Consider the following 16,650-nt stretch of genomic DNA (forward strand, 5'->3'; position numbering starts at 1 on the left):
GTTGCTTTGAGAGAGTTTTCTGTGCGCCATACAAATTGTTGCTCCAACTAAGAATATACATTTTATTTTTGCGGTAACAAAACAACAACAACAACAACAACAACAACAACGATAATTAGCCTTAAGGCTCCATGAAGTATTTATTTACTGTTTCCAGGCAGACACAGTGTAGAAAAAGCGCCCCCTCCCGAAAAAAAAGGTTAACAACCCCCCAATAAATAAATACACAAGTAAATAAACAAATAAATTAATAAATAGATCAATAAATAAATGAATGTATAACCTACATAAAAAAAATAACAGCAACACCACCCCCCAAAAATGAAGAAATTAATACAATAATTAATAAATATATAAAAGCAACACCCCCAAAATAAAAGATAATAAAAATAAAATAAAAACCTTTAAACAATAACCATATAAATAAATATATAAACAAATAAACAAACACTCCCCAAAATGACCAATATAAAATAAGTACCAATAAAAAAAATGAATGAAATGAAAGCAACACCTGCCAAAAAAAATATATATACAATATAATAAAAATAAAAGCAACCCTAATACATAAATAAATAAATGAATAAATGAATGTATAACCTCCATAAAAAAATAACAGCAACACCACCCCCCAAAAAAGAAGGAACTAATAAAATAATTAATAAATATATAAAAGCAACACCCCCAAAATAAAAGTAACATAATAAAAATAAAATAAAAACCTTAAAACAATAACCAAATAAATAAATATATAAACAAATAAACAAACAAACACTCCCCAAAATGACCAATATAAAATAAGTACCAATAAATAAATGAATGAAATGAAATCATCACCTGCCAAAAATATATATATATACAATAAAATAAAAATAAAAGCAACCCTAATACATAAATAAATAAATGAATAAATGAATGTGTAACCTCCATAAAAAAACAACAGCCACACCACCCCCCAAAAAAGAAGGAATTAATAAAATAATTCCAAAATACATAAAAGCAACACCCCCAAAATAAAAGTAACATAATAAAAATAAAATAAAAACCTTGAAATAATAACTAAATAAATAAATAACAAACAAACACCCAAAAGATGACCAATATATGTACCAATAAATAAATGAATGAAATGAAAGCAACACCTGCAAAAAAAAAAAAATTATAATAATAATAAATATACACATATATATATATATATATATATACAACTAAATCAAAATAAAAGCAACCCTAATAAATAAATAAATAAAATAAACAAACGACCACTCCCAAAAATGTAATTATAAAAGCAGAACCAACAAATAATTGAATGAAATGAAAGCGACACCCGGCAAAAAGAACATGTACAACAGAACTAAAATAAAAGCCACCCTAAGTGATCAATAAGAAAATGGAGACGCGAAGAACTAAAGACATAGAGAAATGAAGAAACAGAGACATAAGGAAATAAAGAAACAGGGACATAAAGAAAAATAAGGAAATAAAGGAGTAAAATACATCGAACGCCGCCCCACCCACCGCGGGAAGTGCGCGTCACCCCCGCGCGGGGATTGGCCCGGCGGCCGCCTGCTGTTGGGACAAACAGCGGCGTGGGCGTGGACAAACCTCAGTCCCCAAATCCATTGATGAAAAAAAAAAAAAACCCCAAAAAAAACGGTTGTAACAAGTTGAGTGGTCGATGGGTTTTTCTCTGACTGCGTGGACTCCCTGGGCCCGCTGCCGAGCTTCTCGTCGTAGTTTGCTTGGCTTTTTTTTTGGTTTTCCCCCCCGCCCGTGGAATTAGACGTGATCGGGATGCACCGCAGGTAGGACACGCGTAACCGGTCAGCTGAGCGGAGTGAGAGTGAGGAGGAGGAGGCGGGGGGGGGTGTTAATGTGGAGATTTGGGGAGATTAGGCCACGACTTGACCACGAGATTGTGCTGGAACTGGACTGGAGCCGTGGGAAACGATGGAGTCAAACCGTGGTGGTTTCGTTTATGGGCTGCCGTTTTAACGCAACTGTTCCACGGCGGGAAATTGCGCACGTTATGTTTATAACACGTGCACATGTTTATTATAGGGACCCTGTGTAATGGTTATTGTTTGAGTTTCTGTTGTAGTTATTCTAAAAGTATACTGCAACCGTGCCTGTATATCACTGGCGGATCTTCTATTTAAATGACCAACTGAAGTCCCCCTACGTGTAGTTATCATCTGCACTACGTCTCCTTGGGATTAAAGGCACATTCACCACATTCATGATCAATTGATATGATTTATTTGTCCATTTTTTCATTTAGTCAGAAAGTCAGTGATGTGAAGTTATGTACCGTAACGTTATTAGTTAGTGTATGTACAGTATATACAGTATCTGGTGCGTGTGTGTGTGTGTATGTGTGTGTGTGACCAGGGCATCTTGTCACACTTTTCACACTTCACTCTCTTACCTTGGGATCAATACAAAAATTGCATATCAAATGAAAGAACAAAGTCTCATATATTATAAAGTCAGGCATATATTTTGTATTCATTTAATTGTCATATCTTACTTCAGTAGAGTGTTACAGGCATTTAAATAGTGAGTGTGCACATATGACACGTTGCCCCATCAGCAGGTAATAATGTCCCACTATGTGGGGTGAGACATCACACTGAATTTGCAACAAATAAAACAAGAACCAATTCATTGTTGGGTCCTTTTTTTTTTTTACTTCAAATTCAGAATTAAATTTAGCCACAGAAAAAAAGAAAGACTGATTAATCATTGAACTTGAATCAATCCTGGAAGGTGGCCATTAATTCAGCCCCAAATAGAGCCAATGGAAAAGCATTTCAAACAAACCTATAAATAAAACACGTCAAGGATTCAAAGAAATCTCAAACCATGTCTCAAACCTCACGAGTCACCGGTCGTCAGAACTGCAGCTCTGGCACATACATTGAAATGGATTCTTTTTACCTTGCGCCTGCCTTTCCGCCCCAAGTGCCTCCTTCACTGGTGTGCCAGTGAGAATAGCAGTTTTTGTTGTTGTTCTTTTCTTTGGTGGTCTTTCAATGGGACGGTTGGGTTGGTGCTGGGCCTCCGGCAAGACTGGGTTGCTGCTGGGGCCTAAAAGGACTTGGTCTATGCTGGGGCCTGTTAGGGCTGGCTCCATGCTCGGGCGATCTGAGATAGGAGCAAATACCACGCGTCTCCACGAACACATCGCTGTCCTAAGGTTGAACCCTGTCACCCGACAGCCGGCCTGAATATTCAGTGGGGTTGCAGCCAGAGGATATGCTATTGCCACAATCCCATGGATGTCATAGGTAATGGTTGTCTTCCCCGCGTTGTTTTTCATCCGGGAATCAGACACAGAGTCCATGTGCCTCTTTAGCAACCCATAAACGTTGTTTGTCTGTCCAAAGGTTGCAGCTTATGTAAGCAGTGGGGTGCTAGAATGAGATAATGATGTCATTTTCTTTGGTAAAATTTAGTCCATCAACGGGAAAGATGGGAGCTGCGGTCGTCCCGGAGGACTGAGCACATCTTTTCCTTCAAACACTTGTCATGTTCAGCAAAAGAATCGAGGAAGCCCACAAAGTGTGTTCCCTTCATCCAGCCGGAGGGGTTTGCTCCTCCTTTGCTGCCAGACGGTGCATTGTTGTGGGAGTGATCGTGGAAGTTCACCCGAGGGAATGTGAAGTAGGGGGGGAATATTGTTCCCTGATGCTGAGACTGCAACATGCCTGTGTCACAAGGTTACCCCTTTCACCGGATGCCCGTGACCCTAAGCCCGCGCCTGGCCACTAATCGGTCTGGTTTCTGCACAGTCGTCACACCAATTTCATCTTTATACCAGATGCCCCCTGGTCCCAGTGAATGTCGTCCTAACACCTTCTCCAGGTTGTCAAAGAAAGCCTTGACAATGTCGTTGTTGGAGGCACCTGCTCTGGCCATAATAGTTGCCTCTGGCTTTCTGAGAAGGAATGTAGGGTGTCGCTTCATCAAAATTCTAAATGACACATGACAACAGTTGACAAGCAGGCTCTCTGTGTCTAATGTGCACTGGTGGCAACTTGTCTCATTGGTTTTGATGAGGACTTGCCAAAACCCCCAAATCATCAAAAGTATAACAAGACAGGTTATTCTCTCCTTTACCAAGTTCAAATGTATAATTGTGAAGATTATATATTATATATATATATATTATAATATAATATAATTGTATAATATATTATATTTTACTTTGCATGTGAAAAATGGTAAATCTTCGTCACCTCATTTAACAGTGTGCTTTGCTTTTCCCAGACAGGATATGACATCAGACTAAGCAAATGCACAAAACGAGTCATTTCAAACCGTCTTACCCAATATGCAGCGTCTATATATTTTTAGAAACCATACTATTAACTGCATCATACTTGGAGAGCGTTGAGAAACAAAATCAAAAATCGTTTTTTATTGGGTTGTGATCAAAATGGAGGTAGGTACGGTTCTTGTCATTGTGTTGCACATATCCACCATGGCGTGTGTGGTTTTAGGAGTGTGTGCTGCACCCGCTGGTCGTGTGACGAGAGGCTGGACGGGAAGACGGTGATCGTCACCGGAGCCAACACTGGCATCGGCAAGGAGACGGCCCGGGATCTGGCCAGGAGAGGTGCCTCCCAAAATATTACAAAGCTTGTACCATCCCTTTCCATTTACCGATGTATCCGTCTGTCTGCCTGCCTGAGCTAGATTGGCTCTCAACACTTCTCATTAGCTGCCTATTAATGCCATCAAATTGGATCTAATTTTCTGACTTGAGGACAGTGTAATTTATTTCATGGCTGCCTATCTGTCCGCCTCAAACTTCATTTTAGGCGTTCTGATCTATCTATCTAATGTTTTTCAGTCATTTTGTGCACTTGAGCTTTTACCATGTTCTCTAGTGGGATACCTCAATATAATGTTATTATTTGAGAATTATAACATTATATTACTATATATTATATAATATTATATAATAATATAATGTGACTGCAGGTGATTTATGTTTATTTCACCATAAACAGGCAGTATTTCATTGATTATAAACCTCTTGGAATCCTTTATTTAGTACCTGTAACTAAATAATAATAATAATAATAATAATCATCATCATCATCATCATCATCATCATTAACATCAAAAAAAAGTTTTATTTTAGATAAACATCATTCACCATAATGGAGAGAGTTCCACCGTGGAGCACTGTGGCCGCTTGTTTTTTTTTTTTACCATATTTCAGAAGCACCCATCCATCCCCAGTCCCAGTCAAATTGATAGGACGGGAGGTCAGAGCACAGAGGGAGCATTGTGACGTGGTCCGCCACCCCAACCAGAGCAGAGAGAGAGAGAGAGAGAGAGAGAGAGAGAGAGAGAGAGGGAAGGGTCACAAAATGCCATTGTGTACTGTACGTTTTGTAACCGATGAATAAAAAAAAAAAAAGTTTCATACGAGGGAAAAACATTGTAAAAGAATAAAGATAAACATGGGGTAAAACAAGGAGAGAGCGATGGCATCACAGTCATGGGGCTGTAAACCCTTTATGATGGGACAAATTCAGTTGCAAAAACTGCTACATTATTCAAAAGACTATGCATCATTCACGATGAGTCAAACCGTAGCAGGAAAACCGAATATAATATAAAACGACCGTTCTCAACCGCGTTCACTTTGATTCGAGTTACACTGACTTCTCAGGGCCTGTGGGGTGCAAACTTATGCCTGTTTACTCTTTTGTTTAAGCCTTGAATTGGGAAAGGCGCTTGTTTGCCAGGGAAATGTGAGAACAATTGGCTGTTTCCCACATTTAGTTCGAGGAGGAGACAAAGGGACACTTTGATGGGGGGAAGACGCTGCGCTTCCACTGATTAATGGCTCCGCTCGCTCCCCAATAATTGCCGGGCATGTCGGCCATTGTGTTTTTGTGTGTGTGTGTGTGTGTGTGTGTGTGTGTGTGTGTGAGAGAGTACGCAGACATGCATGCGTGTTTGCCTGTCGTTTTTTGAAATGGAAAAAGAAAGAAAGCAATCCCCCCCCCCCCCCCTCCTCCCTCCCTGCGCTCTCTCTGAGTTAATTCCCATTGAAGGCGAATGGGAACAACATGGCTGAGAGGCTCTTGGAGAAAAGCGGCGCCTTGAAATAAAAACCTCAATGTCGCTAATCTCTATGCAGGGGCGTTTCTATCTTTTTGGGGGACCCTGCGCAAAATGTTGTTAGGGGGCCCCTATTTTGTGAAAGTGCGGTTGGGGGTGGGGATTCCCAACCCTCTAAGGTGGTCCGGGGACATGCATTTAACATTTATGGGCGTTAATCTGGTGCACGTTAAGAGAAAAAGAGGCTGGATCCGTGGAAAAAGCTCTTGACCTCCTAAGCCCCGAGCCCCTCTCTCGGGTTCCGAGTGAGGTGGAGGGGTTGGGGTTCGGGGAGGGGAGTCGGTGCCACGTGCAAGTGCCTTACACCATCAGAAAGCTGAGGCCCTCAGGAATCATCTGAGATGCAGCGGGACACTGAATGTCAAGCTTTTCCGTCAATTAAAAGGTAATAAATACATATTTAAATTGCGCCTAATACACGTATTTTCTTAATGTAATTTCACTTTCTAGCCATTTTGACCGCTTGAGAACGGACTTCATTATGTTGAAAAACACTTTAGAAATTGTAAGGCTGCGATGCAGTATCAATAACTTAAAAAAAATTGGAGATTTGTGTGATTTCGACCCAAGAAAAACCCCACTGATCTCCAATATATACCTGGACATCCCATACATTTTCTGAGTGGTCTAGGGTGTCTAGATTCTGAGTCTAGAAGTTTCACGAGGCCGTGATTATCCTGGAGGTCACAATAGGTCGTTTTATACAGTGAGGTCGAGGTAAAAAAAGAAATGCTGTCATCACATTGAAGCGGTAACTATAAGGCCATATTTCAGAGAGTCTCCGCTTTGTAGCCATACCCAATATCTACAATTCGACGACTGTTTACGTGTTCAGAAATTGGGAGAAGAAAAAGAAAAAAAAAGGCGAAAAATAACATCTTTTCACCGCGTGCAGAAATCAGTCTGTTTGGGACCTTGAAGCCACCGTGCCCTATGTAGCTGACACATGTCAGACATGGCTGTAAAGGTGAGACGGTTGTGATGAGCCCAATTTCATTCCGATATCTCGATGTGAGAGGTCCGTTGGAGCCGTTTTAAAACAGTCATGCCCATTTACTTTAGTCAAAAAAGATTGCCGACTTATGAGCCGAGCTATGCCCGCTTCCCAGCTAGATGGCACGACGTGCTACACACCTACGGATTCTCAGGACGCGGTTGGATGGATGGACTGACGCTGTAACGCGACTCTTTGCCCTCAAGGCGCTCGTGTCGTCATGGCGTGCAGGGATCTGGAGAGGGCGGAAGAGGCCAGGGCGGACATCCTGGGGGACACGGGGAACGAGAACATCGTCATCAGGAAACTGGACCTCTCCGACACCGCCTCCATCAGGGCGTTCGCCGAGAGCATCAACAGAGGTAGGCCGTCGATGAATAATGGCATACGTGGATGGATGGAGTGTTTTTGTGTCCACACTGTGTTTTTAATTGTGTGTACATGTTTTCACAGAGGAGAGGCAGGTGAACATCCTCATCAACAACGCGGGCATCATGATGTGTCCTCACTCCAAGACCCTCGACGGCTTCGAAATGCAACTGGGTGTCAACCACCTGGGTGAGAATCAAGCCTCAGATTGTACATCTGATACAATTTTTTCTCAAATGTAGAAATTACGATTAATACATAAAAATGTGATTTGAGTGGTAATAACAAGGCGGGCAGTTAGAAAGTACTATGAGGTCGGCAGAAGAAATAAAACCGCCTCGTCGAAATCCGGTTCCTCGACACCCCTCCCCCCTTTGTTATTACCTTATTGTTTTTGCTCAGATTTGTATTATTATTCATCCTCTTGGCATTTTTAGTGTTAAAAGTATGTGAAACACAGTAACCGCAGTACGCACGGACATTGGTCGAGGTCTCGTTGGAACCGGGACGTTTCAGACATCTCGTGGTTCAAGTTTGATCAACATCGATGTACATCGGGAGCAGGAAGCGGTGAGAATCCGTCGCAAATTTACCGGAAGTTGAAGACGCTGGGGCCCGTTGATTTCTTTGAGTGGGGGCGTCCCCATCCGATGTTCGACGGTCCTCTGGGTGCTCGTTCGCCTTCGGAGAGTTGTGCTGTGTGGACCGGGTTGCTTTCGCGTAGCATTTACGCTTGTTTGTGACGACAGACCAGAGGAGCCGATGCTGCGTTCAATGTAAACTTGGAAAATTGTAACTTCAATGGAACCCTGAAAACTCGATAAGAGAAAAGTCGATACCAAGGGATGGTGTGTTTTATGGCGGGATCAGACTGCACGATATTTTTGTCTTTCACGATGGTCACCATGTCAGATTAGGCGCTCATAGTGCAATAAATTCCCATTTTTCCATAAATTCCCAGACCCTTTCTTTTTGTGTCCGCACTGCATGATCCAGGAAGGATCGTAATTGGAGCACTGCGGAACTGCTTACGCCAATATTTTACGACACGGCGCTTTAATACGATGTATTATTACAACTTATTGGCCGTCTGCTACCGCACAGCAGCAACATAAGGTGAGGTGAATTAACGTTTACGCTTGATGAGGCAAAGACACCAGTTTGTCGTTCCAGACATTCATATTCGGGAAATTCGTACGCAACGAGAAAATCGGGTCAAAATCGGGCGGGGTTTGTGTAGTCTGATGCCGGCAGTACGGAAAACTGTGTGACCCTGTGCATTGCTGCCTACAGCTATTGTTATTATCATCATCATCATCATGTAAATATGTAAATAAATAAGTGTTTTAGGTGTAACCTGATTTGAGCACGTTGGGGCCTAGAAACATCAGATATCAGACATCATATATTTAAATATATATATATATATATATACACACACAGTATATTTATATATAATCATATACTCATCAGGGCAGATTGAGTTATACCTGTGTCCAGTTGACTCCAGACAGCACAGGTGTGCCGGTTTCTCCTCCCAGAGCTCCACACGATCATGGCAGACATGAAAGACTTTCAACAATAAGTATCAAAATAAAACTAATAAATTCAAAAAAGACAGAACATGACATATTAAATACTTTAAACATTTACAAACGATTGCTTTAATGACTGGTTAAACATTTACCCAGTATAGGATATTTGCCTCATTCCAGACACAACAGGTATATTTGGACACAACATATTTCCGTACACACTGCACCGCCCAGTTCCATGTGTCTGAGGCGTTGAGTGATGAAAAGCTCGAGCAGCGCCACAGGATAGCAGGAAAGCACAACAATAGGAGCTTGAACCTAAACTGGACACTAACACACAGTTGTATCGGTGGAAGTGAACTTAAGTTGCCACCGCACGCCTTCCCCCCCGACGGAGCGCGTTTATTGAATCCTGCTCGCCGGGCTGCACTGTGCTCGGTGGGCTGGTTCTGCTCCAGTAGGCTGTGCTGACTGGTGAATAGTTTCCCGTCATTGTCTAAACCGTCTGACACAAATTGATTTGTGCTGCTCTGCGGCAGAGCCCGGATCGTTCGCATCCGCCTCGGTCAAAACAAAACTGTAAAATGCGGTCGAATGTTGGATTCGTCACCTGGTGGGAAAGCTCGTGGTGAACCTGGAGAGAAATAGCCGTCGCTCAATATAAACTCAGGTGGTCATTTAATGAGGAAGATTAACAGATCGGTGGTTATTATCCAGAAATGACTGACTGGCGATCGCCTCCACTGACCGATCGGAAACGAGTGTCCCGCGGAGAGCTGTGTAAAAACAAAAAACGAATGCCCCCAGGTCACTTCCTGTTGACCCACCTGCTCCTGGACCTGATCCGGCGCTCGGCTCCGGCCCGGGTGGTGGTGGTGGCGTCGGTTGCCCACACGTGGACGGGGCTGCAGCTCGACGACATCAACAGCGACAAGAGCTACGACATGGTAAAGGCGTACGGACAGAGCAAGCTGGCCAACGTGCTGTTTGCGCGCTCCCTGGCCAGGAGACTGCAAGGTCAGTCCTAGATATTTACTATGCTTTAAGATTTGCTTTCCTGGTTTCATTCCCTAGTGCAGTTTGACTTATAATCAAATATAAATTCAATATTAGGGCAAAAGGTCCAATTACATTCTGCACTGATTCTGCATTTTGATGTGAAATACAAAGATTACGAGTTCAGCTGGAGGTGAGCTTTATTCAGAGAAAGAATATTGTTCTTATATATAATATATATAATAATATATGATATGTTCGTTATTATTATTGTTAACATTACATACAGTATTAACGGATGGGATGTAATTTATCTGAAATCTCATTCTGAAAGCTTGAAAGATAAAGAGAAAGTGAGAGAGAGCAAGAGGGAATATATAAGAGAAATGTATGATTGTGAGGGTTTTTCCCCTGCATTAAGCTTTTGAGAGATAACAATTATAACACACAATTATGCAAAGTGTCAAAGACCCACCCTTCCGATTGTGAGAAAAGTTCTGTCGCAGTTTTATTTGACAACACATTGCTCTTTCTAGACAAAATTGTTGTTAGGACAATAGTCAGTTTAATTCCCTGTCCTATTTATAATTGCTGGAGTCTTGTGTCGAGAGATATCTCACATTTAATTGTCATCAGACATTGAAAAAAGTTTTGGTTAACTGTCAGTCAAAAAAAAAAAAAAAAAAAAAAGGTTCCTCTAATTGTAATAATTAGGATTTTGCTTTCAAGTGAAAGAATACATTGTCTTTTGAATACAGAAATTTGACAGCCATTCTTGAGTTTGCTGAAGAGTTTCCTCCAACTGGAGCTAATGGCTTGTCACAACTTCTTTGTACTGTGCTCACCAGTCAAGTCACATACCTCTGAAAGCAAGTGCCTCCATACTCCGAGGATAGAATTGAACCAGTGCTTCCCCCGTCCCCTTAATCTCTCCCCCTCTCTGCTTTAAAACGGATTGCTAAAAGAGAGTGGAGGAACTTTTCGTTCCAGAGCTTCCAACAAAGGTTAAAACCGTTTGGTTTGTAACGGATGGAATGCAACAGTAATTTTGCAGCGTTATAGCTAGTCAACTACTGGATTACAGCCAGCCTAGAGCCTGCTACAGGGTGGTAGACATCCTACTAAAGGGTGGTAGCCATCCTACTACAGGGTTGTAGCCATCCTACTTCAGGGTTATAGTCAGACTACTAGAGTGTTATAGCCAGTCTACTACAGGGTTATAGCCAGTCTACTAAAGGGTTATAGCCAGTCTACTAAAAGGTTATAGACAGTCTACTAAAGGGTTATAGCCAGTCTACTAAAGGGTTATAGCCAGCCTACTAAAGGGTTATAGCCAGTCTACTAAAGGGTTATAGCCAGTCTACTACAGGTTTATAGCCAACGTACTGAAGGGTTATAGCCAGTCTACTAAAGGGTTATAGCCAGTCTACTACAGGTTTATAGCCAACTTACTGAAGGGTTATAGCCAGTCTACTAAAGGGTTATAGCCAGTCTACTACAGGGTTATTGTCAGCCTCATACAGGGTTATAGCCAGCCTACTAAAGGGTTATAGCCAGTCTAATACAGGTTTATAGCCAACTTACTGAAGGGTTATAGCCAGTCTACTACAGGTTTATAGCCAACGTACTGAAGGGTTAAAGCCAGTCTACTAAAGGGTTATAGCCAGTCTACTACAGGGTTATAGCCAGCCTACTTAAGGGTTATAGCCAGTCTACTAATTGTTTATAGCCAGCCTACTAAAGGGTTATAGCCAGCCTACTAAAGGGTTATAGCCAGCCTACTACAGGACTTATAGACAGTCTACTCCGGATATTTCTGACATTAAAAACAAATAGTGACTATGAATTTGTTATTGTTTTGTTAATGGACCGTATAAACTACATGGTTAAATTCAACAATTTGTACTTTTACTTTTTCATCTGTTTTGTGTTTTTGTTGTCATTTAAATACGTGATATACCCTACTGTACTTTCCAATGTCAGAAACGGGGGTCAGCGTGTTCTCCCTTCACCCTGGCGTGGTGCAGTCGGACCTGTGGCGCCACCAGCACCAGTGCATCCAGGTGGCGGTGAAGCTCTTCAGTGTGTTCACTAAGACCACCGTGGAGGGGGCTCAGACCACCATATACTGCGCTGTGGAACCGGGCCTGGAGAGCCAGAGTGGGGGCTACTTCAGGTACAGACCGTACTGGGTGGACACACAAACGCCCTCGATCAAACCTTAAGCAACGCCAACTGAACTCTTTTTCAATTATTTGTCGCTCATCATCTCTCAGTACATTCTTGAAGGGATACCACCCTCATCTCTCTCTCGCTCTGGCCCCCTCCAGTGACTGTGCCCCGGGACGACCCTCCAGACACGCCGTGGACGACGACCTGGCCCAAAAACTGTGGGAGATCAGCTGCTCCATGCTTGGCATCACTTGGGATTAAACAGCATCTTCTAGACAAACAGCTTCAGCAGCAGTAAACAGAATTCATAAAAAGGCATTGGGTGTTCATGAATAAATATGTATTTTGCTGTATCCAATTGCAGGGCATGAGTTATCACATGTAATTTATCACTTATTATTGGTGTTAAAATGATGATAAATGCACTGTATATTTTCCTAAGGGCATTGAGTTAATCAGCAAATTATGCTTCCGTTTACATTGATACAATTCTGGAGTTAACATAATCAGATTTTCCCTATTGTTAACTAAATCCACCGCCAAACCAAATCCTCCCAGAGTCAATTTTATATTGTTCAAAATGGTCTTAAAGTGATGTCACATAAAAAAAAAAAAAATCATGTTCGGCAATATTTTGTTTCTTGCTTGTCCCCCACATATTTCTTGATTTATTGATATGCAGTGTTATTACACACCTATCCGGGCTGCTGTCGGGATGTCTTACTAGGCACGTGGTTCATCGTGTGAAAAGGTGCCCCAATCGACGGTTGGGTGTAGGGGTGTAGTGCAGGGTATACGCGCGTACACCCACTTCCCTTTCAGTCAGCATTGCATATACCCACCTCTAAATCCCCTCTGATGCACATCATTCAGTCGTGTCCTGCAACAGCCAGATCATGAGACGGACCGAGCACACGAGGGGCTAATCCAATCACGTGTGAATAAATGCACATGTTCCCTTAAAAACACCCACTAAAGAGATTATCTTCCCATAAACAGTGGCTGATTATGTCGTCGCCTTACCCTATAGTCTATGGGACAGATTTGATTGATTACTCTTCTGTGGATGATGTTAATTCCATAATGATCCTGACCCCCCCCCCCCCCCGAAGTCAAGAGGCCGAAGTTAAGCGACTTTTGGGGCGAACCGAATATGCAAGAGGAGTCTCGCATGTCACGTTCTGTAACAACAGGGCGTTTATTCCTTGTCGGACGGGCTGTTTAAAAAAAAAACGAAAAAAGAAATGAAAAAAATAATAATAATAATAATAATAAAAAGAAGAGCATGTCCACTTCTCCAGGAACCACTCCGCCCCCCCCCCGGTTGAACGGAAACAAACTGGCCTCCGCGTGTTGCAGGGAGAGGTGCCGACCCCCGTCACCGCGCTTGAATGCGGTCCGCGTATGGGGGCTCCGACGTTTTAAGCCCTGGCATTTCAACTTTGGAAGCAGGGCGCCCACGACACGGTCAGCCGCGGCCGTGGGATGAAACGGGCCTCAGCCACGGGCCTCACGCTGCGTGGCTGTTTTCGCTCTCCCGCCGCTTGGTGGCAGCACGCACGCTCCGCTCGAGGCCTGAGCGGGAGGACCGGCCAGGCGCATGCGCGGGGTAAAGCCACGTCACCCTTCCTCTCGCGTGTGCGTGTGCGTGTGCGTGTACGTGGCTTCAGCTCTTCTCACTTCGACCCGTTTTTTTCCCGCCGCAGGACCGGTACGTACGGACACTTCAGATGTATTTACTTACGTTTTGTGCGTTAGAGCCGGAGGGAAACGTTCCACCGGTTGCCGCCGAGTCACTACAAAAAAAAAAATTATAATAATAATACTTTTAAACTCGGGTTTTCGGCCGTGCTAGCGGTGTACGTTAGCTACGGGGCTAACGGGAGCCGAGACCGTACGCGTTCTGGTTGAAAAGGAGGACTCGAGAAGTCCTGCTTCGCTTGAAGTGGCTCCGTTTTGATCGTGTGTGTTAGATAACCGCTCCGAACAACGTTTAAAGCGGCGGCGCTTTCGTAATCTATTTGATATATATTATTGGAAACGGCACATTTCTTGAGCTGTGTAACCTATTGAGAAACTGCCTGGAGTTTTCGGACGCAATCCTACTTCTGTACTGTGATGAATACATTTACACATTTAGACACAAGGAACAAGCATCAGTAAAGTGACTATTATGACCGGGCAGCTGGAACAGCCTATAAAGTTCACAAAGTCCAGCTTTAATATTCCTTGAAGCCTTGAAGACACCGTTCAACTAAATCACAATATCAAACGTTGTGTCGGTATTTGACTCGATCCTCCTGTCTGCAGCCCCAGCCCCAGCACCATGGACCAGCTCATGCAGTTTGTCGAGCCGAGCCGGCAGTTTGTGAAGGACTCCATCAGGCTGGTGAAGAGATGCACCAAACCAGACAGGAAAGGTAACCCGGGCTTCCCCCGCGCTCCCCCTCCATCCCGTCATCACTGAATGGCGAGCAGCGTCTCAGCTTTGAAGCGCCGTCTGGATCCGAACCCGAACCCGGACTCGGGGTCCCCCCCCCCCCCCATCGGCTTTCAACGATATGTCTTTCAAATTCCCTTCCAGAATTCCAGAAGATCGGCATGGCCACGGCGATTGGGTTTGCCATCATGGGGTTCATCGGCTTCTTCGTCAAGCTCATCCACATCCCCATCAACAACATCATTGTGTAAGTAGCTGCAGCTCCGTTAAGTTCCTAACTTAAGTAAGGAAATGTGCGTGTGTTTTCAATTAGTTTTTACAATTTCCCTCACAAGCATCATGGCTAGATGGTGGGGATTTTTCCAAACATGTAATTTCTACCTGAAGCCTGCAAGAGTGGCTGTTACACAAATTCATCTTGTAAACCACATTAAAAATGGAAAATGGTCACAGAATGACTATCGTCTCGTGGTATGACATCATTCACCGTGAGGAAAGCATCTGCATTTTTTTTTTTTTACTTGACTTTTTAAGGGGACCGGCTGCGCATGGGCGACAAAACAATCTCGGTCATTTTCACGATAAAATATTCCATGATAACGACGATGAATTTGTGAAATTTATTTTCAATAGTTTGAGTCCGCTTTCCTCTCCCTACAAAGACACAACACGGACAGCCAATCGTACAGCAGAGAAACAAACCATGTGACACGAACAGCCAATCATATGGCAGAGAAACAACCATGTGACACAAACAGCCAATCGTACGGCAGAGGGAAAAAAACACATGTTTAGTGGAAGTAAAGGACATTTCCCCACGGGTTTCCATGTCTGGATCCCATAGAGTCATTGTGCTGATCTGTTATGCACATGTTATTTAACACATGTTGTTATACAGCAGGAATGAGGCGTCTTCCTCGACCACCAACTTTCACCTCGAACTCACCCCCCCTCCCAAACCGAGCTCGGCGCCGAAAAAGGAGTGCGGTTGAAGAAATAATCCGCGATAATACAATGACATCCGATCGGACGCGGTTTGAGAGCGTCCCGCTGTCCGCTCCAAACGTCCCCGCATATAATCAGAGCACAGCTTTTCACACCGATCTCAGGCGACAATAATGATTATGTATTTAAATGTATATAATTTGTATTATTTATTTAGCTTTTTTTTGTTGACATTTTTATTCATTCAGTGTTCAATCTTAAGCCCTTTAGAATACACTCATAACTGTAAATTGAGCATTATTAAATATATCTTGATAATTATCGACACGGATCAAAAAACATTGTGATGGCATTTTTGGCCTTACCGAACCATCCCTCGGTCAGAGCACTGCATTGTGAGCGTCAGCTAAATGTAAATGTCCTTATAAATAAGGTACGAGTCAGAGATATACTGTATATCTCCTTATTAGCATATGTGCTTTATAAGGCAAACAATTCACGGGGACTGTTCTGGTGGAATTTTTATTGTCTCCCGCAGTGTTTCAGAACATTCCAGTGCTCAGGTCGAGGGTGCGTGCGGTCGCTTTCATTTTGTTTAATTGTGCTAAGCGCGGCGCTCGGCTACACGGTCGATTTTAATTAAAACGATCTTCTCTTGCGACGGCGATTTACATTGGCCTAATCGTTGTCTCTTTTTGGCTGTTTGTCATATAGACCAATTATTTGGTGTTCTGAGTCAATCAGAAGGAACTTATTCAACTACGAATGCGTGATGTGGTTTGAAACTTCTCCATTATTACACAGTTGAACCCCCTGCCGCACGTTGTTTTTCCGGTGCTAATGCGCTCCTTCTCCTCCTCCAGGGGCAGCTGAACCACCACTGGTCAAGCAGAACTTCAATTACAAGGCAGCGGCGCACAATATTCTAGGGGTGCCGGGGATGGAGGACTTTCGGGGATGTCATTTATGAATTTGTTTGTGTACAGTATTTGTACTAGTCGCCGCTAATAAAGTGTGGAAATGATCGGCGGGCTGGCTTTCTGACTGAATGACAT

The 16,650-nt window shown here is 43.1% G+C and overlaps 2 protein-coding genes across 3 annotated transcripts; both read left to right on the plus strand.

Moving 5' to 3' along the window:
- The first annotated feature begins 1,673 nt into the window (after positions 1-1,673).
- On the plus strand, positions 1,674-12,791 carry LOC307244674 (retinol dehydrogenase 12). The gene is made up of 7 exons (XM_080019939.1): positions 1,674-1,805; positions 4,506-4,621; positions 7,345-7,500; positions 7,592-7,696; positions 9,850-10,059; positions 12,022-12,214; positions 12,369-12,791. Exons 1-7 carry the CDS (start codon positions 1,795-1,797, stop codon positions 12,469-12,471), a joined length of 894 nt encoding a protein of 297 aa, XP_079876065.1. The 5' UTR covers positions 1,674-1,794; the 3' UTR covers positions 12,472-12,791.
- Positions 12,792-13,775: 984 nt separating this feature from the next.
- sec61g (SEC61 translocon subunit gamma) lies at positions 13,776-16,620 on the plus strand (the record flags this gene model as incomplete). Of its 2 annotated transcripts, none has more annotated exons than XM_080019926.1 (3): positions 13,776-13,921; positions 14,521-14,630; positions 14,795-14,901. In XM_080019926.1, exons 2-3 carry the CDS (start codon positions 14,537-14,539, stop codon positions 14,899-14,901), a joined length of 201 nt encoding a protein of 66 aa, XP_079876052.1. In that variant the 5' UTR covers positions 13,776-13,921; positions 14,521-14,536. The 2 variants fall into 2 exon arrangements, 1 of the variants encoding a protein (XP_079876052.1); XR_013844655.1 differs by lacking the exon at positions 13,776-13,921 and adding an exon at positions 16,459-16,620 and having other exon boundaries at positions 14,594-14,630; positions 14,795-14,897.
- Positions 16,621-16,650: the final 30 nt, after the last annotated feature.

This window comes from Zeus faber, assembly GCF_960531495.2.
Source record: "Zeus faber genome assembly, chromosome: 19".
NCBI classification, from domain to species: Eukaryota; Metazoa; Chordata; class Actinopteri; order Zeiformes; family Zeidae; genus Zeus; species Zeus faber.

Bases quoted from the DNA above. Each gene is read 5' to 3' on its own strand.
- LOC307244674 (XM_080019939.1), top strand. The intron at 10,060-12,021 runs GTCAGTCCTAGA...TTCCAATGTCAG, and splicing joins CCTGGCCAGGAGACTGCAAG to AAACGGGGGTCAGCGTGTTC. The intron at 12,215-12,368 runs GTACAGACCGTA...GGCCCCCTCCAG, and splicing joins CAGAGTGGGGGCTACTTCAG to TGACTGTGCCCCGGGACGAC.